At 37.3% G+C, this 13680-nt stretch overlaps 1 protein-coding gene across 14 annotated transcripts in view; it reads left to right on the top strand.

The window, feature by feature from the left end:
* The window catches only part of LOC115223391 (multiple PDZ domain protein), a 758365-nt gene that overhangs the window by 478115 nt on the left and 266570 nt on the right, over positions 1-13680 (top strand). For all 14 annotated transcript variants that reach the window (XR_005003540.1, XM_036512481.1, XM_036512487.1 and 11 more), the window contains one exon: positions 336-509. Coding sequence is in view for 13 of the 14 variants with exons in the window: in XM_036512481.1 (XP_036368374.1) it covers positions 336-509 (174 nt within the window). In the remaining variant the exon portion in view is untranslated. The remainder of the gene's footprint in view (positions 1-335; positions 510-13680) is intronic.

The following is a 13680-nucleotide window of genomic DNA, read 5'->3' as shown; positions in this document are numbered from 1 at the left end:
TACCTAAATTAGAAACAAATGTGTTATTTTTGTTGTTGTCAAGAAGCAGCCAGCTAGTAGAACCATTAGTATGTTGGACAAAGCACATTTCTCCTGCCTTTATATGTTCTGAGTTCAAAGACTACCGAGGTCAACTTTACCTTTCAGCTATTCAGGGTCAATAAAAATAAACTACTCATCAAATGCTGGGAATGATGTAATTGGCTGCACCCTTCTTCTGAAAATTACTAACCTTCTGTCAAAATAAGAATCAATTGCTGTTGTTGTTGTTGTTTTCACTTTGTACATCACATTTTTATGGAATATTGAAAAAAGCATTTTTTATTACTTGGCAGGTTGCTCAGCTATCTAAATTTCGTGAAGGAGGAGGTCTTGGTATCAGCTTAGAAGGTACCGTAGACGTGGAGAATGGTGTAGAGATGCGACCGCATCATTTTATCCGATCAATACTTCCAGCTGGTCCTGTCGGTTGTAATGGTCAACTCATCAGTGGGGATGAGCTCCTTGAGGTAAGACTTTGTTTTATTGTTTATTGCAGTATTTCTGATATTGTTGTTAAGGTCTATGTCAACCACAGTCAAACAGATCCATGATCAAGGACTGCATCATGTTCTAATGTCTGCTTTGGTCCGGTTTTTACTGCTAGATGCCTTTCCTAACATCAATCACTTTACATTTTACATTGTACCAGCACCAGTGAGGTCATCAAATATCCACCAAGTAAGACCCCCACCCGCAGCTGTGTAGGGGTATAGAATTGAGGGATAAAAACTAGATAGTGGGGTAGGAGCAGGTGTCTTGCTGAAGCATTGGATACATGGCTTGCCCATCTGGAAGAAGACAGAAAGAGAGATGTAAGGTCAAGGTACAAGACAAATATGAAAGACAGAATAGGTTAGACGAGCGTAAGTGCACTAAGTGAGAATAGTGTGACTGAGGTTAGAGACAGGGAATGAATTGGGTGCAAAGAATGTCAGTTCAGTAGAGGGGAAGAAGGAATACATTATCTAAAGTATTCTTTTCTTTAAGGCCATTATGAATTGAGAGAGATTTAGCTGCTATTTCTTGCAGGTCAAGTCACTGTATAGAGAGTCCTTCTGTCTTGCAGAACTGCTATTGTATATTACCTTTGCATCTGCGAGTAATTTGTTTGCTGAATTCTATAAACAAGAACTACCATTCTTGTTTAGGTTCATTGATTTTGGGGAGCAACTTTGAAGAGATACAACCAGGTTGAAACACACACACTCACACAGTCTTCTGCATAGCTTCCATCTACCAAATTTCCCTCACAAGACACTGTCAGTCTGAGGCTAAAGGAGAAACTTGTTCAAGAGACTGCACAGTGGGCTCAAACTGGGATCCTTGTGGCTGCAAAGTGTTTTTTTTTAATGTTTTACAGGAATATTTAATCCCCCATAATATTAGATACTTATTTCATGTTATTAATACCAGAATATAGTAAGTCAAATTTGACTGCCTTAGGCTGGATTTGAGCTCAGAACATAAAAAGACTATCACTGAATACCATAAAGCATTATCATCTGATGCTCTAAAACTTCTGCCAATCCACCATCACCTCTTTCACCCTTGCCTGACTTTTATGAATCTGTTTACTGTGAAGTTTTAGTTGCTGTCTGGAATCTATAGCTTACAAGATGCCTTGGCTTATCAAATATTCTGGATGAAGTGTATAAGAGATTATATGCAGAGGTTCTCTGATTATTATTAGCTTTTTTTTTTGTATTGTTGTTGCTTATATATATATAGTTTATTCTTCTCATTACACTGCAGCTCGTTAGCTGAGCAATAGTAATACTTTGTGTGAGATCTCTCAATGCATTTCTCCTATTTGTAGTCTTTTATTCCTTTCATCTGTACACCTATACATACATTCAAATACACACACACACACACACTAACACACACACACACACACACACACACACACACACACATATATGAGACTCTCAGCTACTTTGGATTTATGGCTAGCATTAATGTTGAGCGGTTTCTGGCTTTTATGGTTACTACTTGTGATGTTTGCTCTCGTCCATTCTGTTATGACAAAGCATTTGAACAGGACTTGGATCACAAAAGGGTTGATGGTCCTCTATTTTGTTTGAACTTGATTCTGCTTTTAGTTTCCAGAATCAATTCAGGTTTTTGTTTTGTTATATTTTTTTTTTTCTGTTCTTTTTGTTTTTATTTTTACATGCATTTTTTTTAAATTTTATTTTATTGTATTTTTATTTTAGATTTTCGAATTTGTGAACAATAACGTTGTCATTGGTTACAGGTTTCTAAACAGGTCACAATCACTGATTCATTGCATTTACAATGACAAAAAAATGACCAGAGAATGTTCATTCTTTGATATACATAGGCAGTTGCATGCACACACACACACACACACCACACACATACACATGTACACAGACAAAGGTACAATTTCAATGTACTTAATTCCACTAACAATGTAGCCGTCTACATTTATAGAAGTTACTTTACTATGGTTCCACATAGAGATTGAACCTTGAGGGCAACCAACTGTTTCCTCTTTAGGAAAACAAATGAATGGTTATAATGCTCCTGCTTTTCCAAAGATTTTAATCTCTGGGAATGAATGGGAGTAACTCCAAGAAATATCTCAAGCTTTGCTTTGTTCTTTTTGGGATGTTATTCTGTAACTTGTACTGCTCAGCCATGTGACTCATTTTTGTCAACTCTGAACAAATTTATGATCAAAGGTGTTCCAACCATGACCAACCTGTCTTTTTTTTATTGTTTAGTACAATGTGAATATTCTCTTTAAAGACAGGTGTGTGTGTGTGTGTGATTTTGAAGGTAATCTGGCTTCTGATTTTTTGCAGGTTAAAGGCTTCAAGTTAGTTGAAAGCACTTGCAAATTAAGGGCAACCGAACCATTTTATTTGTGTTTGTATTTAGTTTGAAGTTTTATTGTTCTCACTTCAAACCTTAAATGGAATCAGCTTAATATTTCACTCTCCTGGTTTCTGGAAAATTTAAACACCACCAACATACAGGAAGGCAGTTTGGTTAAAGGAATCTTTTAATAAATTCTTCAGAAGAGTAAGGTGACAGTGCCCATAACGTTTGCCTGTGTTCCCAGATGGAGGATATTGGTGTTGTCAGTGGTTAATTTGAATATTTTCCTGGTCACTGAGTGGGTAGGGAGGAATTTCCAGTTGGTTGCATTTTGGAAAAATATGGAAAATTCAGTGAACAGTTTTGTATGAGATTCTCTGAGATGAGACACAGCAGAAGTGATAGGAAGAGATGTGAGTGTAGGTTAACTAGGACTGAGTGGAGGGGATGTGCAGTATGTTGGTTAAACTCATGAGTAAATTAATTGTAATTAGCCAAATGAAGCCTTCATTTGGATGTTGTCAATGATATTTTTGTGTGTAACTCACATCCATCAAATCTAGAAATGGAGCAAGAACCACATCAAGGCTTTTGAATTCAGTATTTTTGATTCTCATGGCAACATGTTCCTACTTCCTAGCCTTAACTTTCCTTTAACCCAGGGAGACCAAGGTGGGATAAACCCCTTGATATGTATGAGACCCAACCAAGGTGGCTCATATCAGTCCTGACTTTTATCTTTTACTTGTTTCAGTCATTCGACTGCTGTTATGCTGGGATGCCAACTTGAAGAATTTTAGTTTAAACAAACCAACCATTCTTACAGTTCTGTTATTTATTCTATTGGTCTCTTTTGCTATACTGCTAAGTTATGAAGATGTAAACACACCAACACCATTGTCAAGTGGTAGCAGTGGAGGACAAACACATGCGTGTGCTCCCCCCCCCCCAACACAGAGCGAGAGAGAGAGAGAGAGAGAAGCTTCTTTCAGTTTCTGTCTCTCAAATCCACTCACAAAGTTATAGTAGAAGACTTGCCCAAAGTGCCATTCACTGGTACTGAACCTTGAACCATGAAGTTAGGAAGTGAACTTCCTACCACACAGCTATGCCTGCGTCTACTGTTTTTGAATTTTTTATGTTGCTGGATCCATACTCCATACAAAGCAGCAACGCTATCTAAAGTTTGTGAAAAGTACTCTAATGTGAGTCTAGATAGATCTCTATGGTATCTCATCAGTGCTCAAGTATTTTCTGCTCATAAATAAGAAATCCTAGTTTATTTGTTTTTGTTTTTTATAATACTGTTTTGGCGATGTTCATCATCATTATCATCATCGTTTAACGTTCGCTTTCCATGCTAGCATGGGTTGGACGATTTTGACTGAGGCCTGGCGAACCAGATGGCTGCACCAGGCTTCAATCTTGATCTGGCAGAGTTTCTACAGCTGGATGCCCTTCCTAATATATACATATATATGGATGGATGAATGCCACCACCAATTATTCAGGTCTTAAATACATTTTGTCCCTGAAGAAGAAATCTAACCTTTGTGGTATTGGCAATGTTAATTGTATGAACGGCGCATGAAATGCCTTACGGTATTTGTTCCTCTTCTTTGTGTACTGAGTTCAAATCTTGCTGAGGTCAACTTTATGCTTTCATCCTTTTGGAGAGTCAATGAAATATAGTACCAATCAACAAGTGGAAATGGAAGCACTCTGTCGGTTACGACAATGAGGGTTTCGGTTGATCCGAATCAACGGAACAGCCTGCTCGGGAAATTAACGTGTAAGTGGCTGAGCACTCCACAGACACGTGTACCCTTTACGTAGTTCTCGGGGATATTCAGCATGATACAGAGAGTGACAAGGCCAGCCCTTTGAAATACTGGTACAACAGAAACAGGATGTAAGAGTGAGAGAAAGTTGTGGTGAAAGAGTACAGCAGGGATCACCACCATCCCCTGCCGGAGCCTCGTGGAGCTTTAGGTGTTTTCGCTCGATAAACACTCACAACGCCCGGTCTGGGAATCGAAACCGCGATCCTATGACCGTGAGTCCGCTGCCCTAACCACTGGGCCATTGCGCCTCCCAATCAACAAGTAACCTTTCCTTCTCAAAATTGCCAACCATATGCCTTAAAATAGAAGTATGTGTGTGTGTGTGTGTGTATGTGTGTGTGTGTGTGCATGTGTGGTATATTTGAATTGTGTTGCTGTTCATGACCAAAATAGTTGAGCTATAACTATAAGCTATAGTCTATTCAAAACATGTTATGCTGTGCCTGTATGTGTCTTTGGATGTGTGTTTGTATACATTTAATTGTAAGTGTAAAAAATCTGTTACACTTAGATTACTGATTTTAAAGATATTTATTTTTTGAAAGTGACTTTTAAAAAAAAAATTTTTTTTTTGTTTTAATTATTTTTTATATTTGGTTATAGTTTAAGTATTTTAATCTTAAATGGTGACCATAGTGATGGTAGTAATGGAAAGGATTGGGGGGGAATGTCATGTTGGTGGCAGTACTGGTGGTGGTGGTAGTGGTGATGGTGGTAGTGGAGACTAACCGCAGTAAACAAAGCAAATGAAGAATTTATTAGAAATGTTTTTCCTTTTATCATTAATTATTGCTCTGAACTCTTATCCCTACCTCTGCCATCATCACCCTCATCACCATCACCACTCCACCATCACCATTGAAATCGCCGCCGCCGCCACCACCGTCACATGTCTCTCCTGGAAGAATTCAATCAATAATTCCAGAATCAATATTTGTTATTTCTGAGATTCTGTTAGAAAATGTGGATGATATAAAGGCATCTGTTGTGTAATAGTTTACTAGGAAGAATGTATGGATTATAGTGTTTGTGTGTACAATATGTGTGTGTGTGTGAGTGAGCACATGCATCTGTGCATGCTTGTGTGCATTTCAATGTGTGCACACATACACTCACATACACACATACATACATGCATATGTACATATATATATATATATATATATATATATAATATATATATATATATATATATATATATATATTCATATATATATACATTTGAAACTGGAGGGTTTTTTCATTCACTCTATTGCTACTCACAGTTTCTCATATGCTTATTTAGTTCAAGCTAAAATGAATAGTGCATGCACATGCATGCACACACGCACACATGTGAACAACTCAGAGTAGCAACAGAAGGAATAAAGAGCATCAGATGGATGAAATTGACAAGACATTGAGTACTTTTTCTTCCATTTGTACATATACATGCAATACACACACACACACACACACACACTGGCAATAAAAATAATGGCAGTCAGATCAGATATGATGTATGAGTACTCGTTATTCCTGTTCTCATGAGCAGAAGTAACTAAGTACTGTCTTAAGTTGTAGGGTTCATAGGGCCAGTTACCCAGTTTTCGTGGCATACAGTGACCAAGGTCACATCATTGCCCTTGAACAGGATGTCAGTTTGTTGCAAGGTTACTCCTCTACGGATGAGTGGACTGGAACTACATGAAAATGAAGTGTTTTGCCCAAGAACACAGTGCTACTGCCCAGTCCAGAAATCAATACCATGGTCTTGCAATCATGAGAGCAACATCCATGTGCCTTCTCATTAGTATTAGGACATGGTTAATAAGGGATTACGAAGATGTACTTGCATAGCGAGTGACCTGATCTGAGATCGTGTGCTGGAACGAAAATAATTGCAGCGTGGAAGGTGTTTATAAACCATTTAAGAAACACACAAAAACCGTTAGATTCACTTCAACATTTAAATTTAATTTGTCAAAATATTTTCGTCACTTTGAGACCACGACCTGTTCACTGACAAAACTTCGTGCTGTGAAAATGTTGATGGTTAATAAGCATTGCTAGAAAATATATGCAAACTGAAGTTTTATTTTGATATAGTCAGAGAAGAGTGTTTGTTTCTAAGAATTTTGCCAGAAGCCCACAACCCACATGTTAAGTTCATTCATTAGAACAACGAGGAACATCTAGTCATCGTTAAGGATGACTGATGACTTGCACAGTGACTCTGTTTAAAGTGAAGAAGAGTTGCACATCATCAACCATGACCATCTTCAATCAATGACAAGATCAGGTCAAGATGACCAGGTATGGAGATGGAGGCAGAGACTGACCAAGATGTCTCACTTGGCCTCATCTTGCTCTCTGCACTCCAAAATGTTTTGATGCAGCCACCTTCATCTCCACTGAACCATGAAGTTTTTTCTTTTTCTGTAGAGTTTGCTGGATCCAGTCTTCACATGCATTGTCACACAAGCCCTAATATACTAATTTCCAGTAACTGGGATCTTGACAGGTGCTACTACTCTGGATCATGGTAGACCTGGGAACAATATTAGCTAAGAGGTGGTTTTACACTTCTCAAAAAGCCTGAAATTCTCAAAAAGCCTGGAATTCTCAAACATAGTGAGGCGGATGGTATTCCTTTTGAACCTCTATAAATCGTTAAGGGCTTCTGTTGGTCAAGGTTGACCATCCATCTGCACATGTATGTGGAATCCTGGACGAGATATTTTTTTTACCATGGAAGACTGTCATTCATCCATGAATATGTCTCCTATATCTCAACAAGAACAAGGCTGTCAGCACTGGCCAATACAGTTTGGCATTGCGCCATTGTAGGTGGTACTATTAGAATACAAGAAACTGAAGGAATCTTGCCCAATTCTCTGCCAGTGCTGCCAGGCTACCTTATGATAGAAAAAAGCTCTTCCAGCCATGGCTATCCAGTCTGTTTTCATAACTTTGTCTAATGTTTCCATGAAAGAGGAAAGGGGAAAATATATCTTTCGCTATTGCACTTCAAGACGGGGTCTGCTGGAGGCCCAGTGGTTGTTAGGGGGTTAGCAGGTGGCATTAGATTTGGTCATATTGTCATTGTTGAAGGGTTGGAAGAATGTTTCCAACTTTACAACGTGCTTTTTTTGTATGAACAAAGGTGTGTTGTTTTAAGGTTTAGTATTGAAAAAAGTTATTAATAACATTGACAGAAACCTTCTTGGAATTTTCTCAGAATTACTGTTTTGTGATTTCTTTCAATCCAACATGGGTATGGAACCAAGGCAGCTGGAAAATTGATGGTGAATCTGAATATATGTATGTGTATATACACATAAAAATGCGTCTGCGTGTATCTGTATAAATATAAACACATATCTGTATGTGTGTGTGTGTGTATACATACATACTTACATACATTCACACATACACATGTATGTTATATATAGACATTCATGTAGGTATTCTGCATACGTAAATGTATATTGCTTAAAGTTTTTTCTATCAGTGTTTACTAATCTAAATTTATCCTTTATTAAATACCATAAACTGTGCAAAGAAATATTATCTGTGTTAACTCTATGTATGTTTTTCTTTATTGTGCGAGTCTGTATAATCATGATGCTTACGCATGCGTGTGTATGTGTGCCCAAATATATGTATGTGTATATGTGTATATGTGTATATGGGAAATATTTATTCCCTGCACATATTTTTGATTCAATTGTTCAATCTGTGACTGAGATTCTGACTTGTCCTTCACCCCCCCCATGTCCCACCTCTCTCTCTTGCTACCTCGTCCCCCCCTCTCTCCTTCCCTCCCACTCACTCCATTATCACACCTTTTTCTTCCTTTTCATAACGTTCGACCTATATTTCTCATCTCCATCATTTCTCTTTTTCTTCTCTTTAACATTCTCTCATTTATTATATATACAGATTTATTGTTTATATAGACATATAACTTGACATAAAAAACAGCATATAAACAATATATATATACATGAGTGTGTGTGTAATATATATATATGTGTATATATATAAATATATGTAAATATATATATATATATGTATATATATATGTATATATATATGTGTGTGTATATATGTATATATATATGTATATATATATATGTGTGTGTGTGTATATATGTATATATATATATATGTGTGTGTGTGTGTATATATATATATATATGTATATATATATATTGTGTGTGTATATATGTTATATATATATGTGTGTGTATATATGTATATATATAGTATATATATATGTGTGTGTATATATATATTATATGTATATATATGTGTGTGTATATATGTTATATATATGTGTGTGTGTATATATTATATATATATGTATATATATGTGTGTGTATATATGTATATATATATGTATATATATATATATTGTGTGTGTGTATATATGTATATATATATATGTATATATATATGTGTGTGTGTGTGTATATATATATATATTATATATATATATATATGTATATATTAATGTTTGTATGTTTGTTTTTATGTCAAGTTATTTGCATACATTAAATTGAAGAATTGCTGAATACTTTTTAGTTTAATATGTATTTATTAACTTTTATGTGATAAAAGTAGACAGTGACTTCAAAGTTTTCTCTTCCTCACCCTCATCAGGCTCTACTTAAATTGGGTTCTATAATTATGAACATATATATCATCATCATCATTGTTTAACGTCCGCTTTCCATGCTAGCATGGGTTGGACGATTTTGACTGAGGACTGGCGAACCAGATGGCTGCACCAGGCTCCAATCTTGATCTGGCAGTGTTTCTACAGCTGGATGCCCTTCCTAACGCCAACCACTCCGAGAGTGTAGTGGGTGCTTTTACATGCCGTAGAATGGGTTGGACGATTTGACTGAGGACTGGCGAACCAGATGGCTGCACCAGGCTCCAATCTTGATCTGGCAGTGTTTCTACAGCTGGATGCCCTTCCTAACGCCAACCACTCCGAGAGTGTAGTGGGTGCTTTTACATGCCACCGACACGAGGGCCAGTCAGGTGGCACTGGCAACGACCACGCCCAAATGGTGTTTTTTTTTACATGCCACCTGCACACCGGCACAAGTGCCACTCATCTATTGGCATGTGTTGGGGGGACAGGGGACCACACCCCTTTCGACCATTTTCAATCTGCATGGTTTCTAATACTGGATAGCCTTCCTAATGCCAACAACTTTACAAAATGTACTAGGTTCATTTTTTGTGGCATCAGCACTACTGCAAGTTGTCCCGTCCTCCACAATTATGGTCTGAAGATCTTCCTGGATCTTACAATGTCTCTGCACACTTGTTAACCATTTTAGAATGTACTGAGGGTTGTTTTTTTCTATGTGCTACATGGCCCCACCACTGGTGAGATTCTCATGTCCTTGCCTATCAGGACACAATTCAGGCTCCTCTCAACCCCATGATATCCCTGTTTGTTCATCCACCAATTCACAAAATGCACAACACACAAAACCATTTAAATGTATGTGTTTGTGTGCGTGCATTTGTGTGTGTGTGCTTGTGTGTACACACACACATGTGCTGTTGGCAATTTCTTTTCCTTCTTTTGACTTTTCCCTTTCTCCTTTCTGACAAAGAGCTATGCTCAAAATGTCAAACTCTCTCTTTTCACGGAGCATCAAGCTAATACATTTCTCGTGCATGTCCTCTTGTTGTCCATTAATTTTTACTCGTTTATTTGAATTGACTATACATACACACATATATGTATATACAAACAGATGTGCACACATATGTATACACATACATTTACATTCATAGATGTCTGTGTGTATATGTGTGTGTGGAGGCACAATGGCCCAGTGATTAGGGCAGCGAACTTGCAGTCATAGGATTGCGGCTTCGATTCCTAGATCGGGCGTTGTGAGTGTTATTGAGCAAAAACACCTAAAGCCCCACAAGGCTCTGGCAGGGGGTGGTGGTGAACCCTGCTGTACTTCTCACTCTTTCTTCCTGTTTCTGTTGTACCTGTATTTCAAAGGAGCCAGCCTTGTCACACTCTGTGTCACACCTAATCTCCCCAAGAACTATGTTAAGGGTACACGTGTCTGTGGAGTGCTCAGCCACTTGCATGCTAATTTCACGAGTAGGCTGTTCCGTTGATCGGATCAACTGGAACACTCATCATCATAACTGACAGAGTGCCACTATATGCATGTGTGCATATACACACACACACACGCTCACTCTCATAAATCTATGATTTTTAGTAGATCCCCTGTCAGTGTCCATTTTCAGTGTTGAGTATTCTAGTTGCTCAACTGATTTCGCATTGAAATATAAGTTATGTGGATGGGTATCCTATAAACACTCAATATTACTACACTCTGATAATCAAGCACAGACTTGCAAAGCCAATTTCTTAACTACTCGGTCATGCCTGTACCTTGCACCTCTCTTTCTGTCTGTCTGTCTCTCTCTCCCCCCTCCCCCCTCTCTGACACACACACACATGCACACACACATACTCATGCATGCATGTATTTTTTACAAGGAAAGAAGAAAACTGTGACTTTGAAGTCCCAGTCATCAAAACTTTCAAGTTACTGTCATCTTATTGTAAAAATATATCTGATACGCCACCTAAATATTGACTATACATATACACACATATATGTATATACAAACAGACGTGCACACATATGTACACACATACATTTGCATTCATAGATGCCTGTGTGTATATGTGTGTGTTGAGGCACAATGGCCCAGTGATTAAGGTATCAAACTTGCGGTCATAGGATTGCAGTTTTGAAGTGCTCCTTCATTAACTGTTTGGCTGTTTTTATGTATAATTTCACTTACAAATGCAGTGAACTGGCAGAATTGTTATCTTATCAGACAAAATATTTAGCAATATTTCATCCCTCTTCAGCAACGTTTCATCCCTTTCTGAGTTCAAATTTCAAGGTCGACTTTGCCTGTCATCCATTCAAAGTCGATAAAATAAGTACCAGTTGCGTATAGAGGTTGATGAAATTGACTTACTCCCTCACTTGAAATTGCTAACCTGATGCCAAACTTTGAAATTAATTTTGCCAAAAAGCAGATCTCTCCCTCTCTCTCCTCTCTCTCTCTATATATATATATATATATATATATATATATATATATATATATATATGACCCATCTGTCTGGCCTTCGCCATGATAGATCACTAGCCACTACACATTCTTCATTTTCTCTCCTTGTTTCTTTCTTGTTCCTTTCTGTGGCTCGAAACATAAAAGACTTTTTCACTTCCCAAGCGTTAAACTAAAATATCTGTTTGTTATCTACACCACCTGTCTTTGTCTCTTGTTTTTTGTGAATTCTCCCTATATATATATATATATATATATATATTTCAATGTGTGTATCTTGTACTCTCTCAACTCTCTCCCTCTCTCCATCTGTTCCTCTACTTTTCCACTTCCTCTCCATAACTTATTAACTGAAGGTTACCAAAAAAAAAAAAAAGAGAGAGAAAAAAAGAAAAAAAAAGATGCTCCACCATAAAACCTTGACTATTTAGCTGAGTGGCTCAATACTTCTCTAAGCTTCCTAAATAATTAATTATCCAGCTCTGTGTGTGTGTGTGTGTAAGATCACTGCATTTACATATGTTATGTAACACTGGTGCTGGTTTGTGAACTTGACACTCTCACACACACATACATTTATAATTATAGATTAATTTTCACCAATCGATCAGATCAGAGGATTTTCTAAACCTTTTTATTTGTTTTCTTGTAATTTTTTTGTCTCTATATTGTTTGATGCCTGTGTGTTTATGCGTGTGTTTGTGTGTATGTATTTATTTAGATTATTTCTATTTTATTCTAAGAAAAAATACAATTAACCATTCTGAAATATGGAAATATTTTCTAGGTGTGGCTGTGTGGTAAGAAGCTTGCTTCCCAACCACATGGTTCTGGGTTCAGTCCCACTACATGGCATCTTGGGCAAGTGTCTCCTACTGTAGCTTCCGACCAGGCAAAGCCTTGTGAGTAGCCGATGGAAACTGAAAGAAGCCCAATGTGTGTGTGTGTTTGACAACTGGTGTTGGTGTGTTTACATCCCTGTAACTTAGCAGTTTGACAAAAGAGACTGATAGAATAAGTACCAGGCTTAAAAAATTAAAAGAGAGTACTGGAGTACACTCGGTTAAAAGTTCTTCAAGGCGGTACTCTAAAATGGCCACAGTATAATGACCAAAACATGTAAAAGATAAAAGATCTGTTTTGTTATTGTTGCTGTTGTTATTTAATCCCAGGTCAGGCCTAATCAAGCAGATACTCATATACTCATATTGATGAAAGACAATCAAGCTATGATCGTTTCTCTGTTTTTTCTTTTATATTCTTTTCTCGTTTTACAAACATTGTATGTATCTAGGACTACATTAACCAATGTAGTCCTAGCTATACTCTTCCTTGACTTTAAGATAGATTTGGGAGCTATTTCTAGCAGGTCAAACATTGAGCAATCATGAGGGCTCTTGATAATTGATTTTCCAAATGTTGTGGAAATATTGAGTACATACACATATGTGTGTGTATATCTGTGTGTGTGTGTGTGTGTGTGAGAGAGAGAGAGAGAGAGAGAGAGAGAGAGAGAGAGAGAGAGAGACACACACAGACAGACAGACAGACACAATTGGAGGACAAACACTTTTTTGTTTTATTTAAGTAAAAATGTTGACAAACCCATTCCAGTGGCATAGTTTATAGGGAAGTGACAACTCTCCATGAGCATAATTTTCAAAATTGGCATCTGTGCAAAAAAATATCATTGAAATACTAAGGAGTAAATTTATTCAATAAAATCGCAATTGGCTTCAACCAAGAGTTACAGCAGATCCTAGACGACTTTGGAATCTTCTGCAACTCTTCTGGACGGTCTCCTTGTTTAAGTTGGTGA

The sequence above is a fragment of the Octopus sinensis genome, linkage group LG23 (assembly GCF_006345805.1).
Source record: "Octopus sinensis linkage group LG23, ASM634580v1, whole genome shotgun sequence".
In the NCBI taxonomy this organism is placed as follows: Eukaryota; Metazoa; Mollusca; class Cephalopoda; order Octopoda; family Octopodidae; genus Octopus; species Octopus sinensis.
Note: the sequence above shows the minus strand (reverse complement) of the source record. Positions and strands in the feature narration are given on the sequence as shown.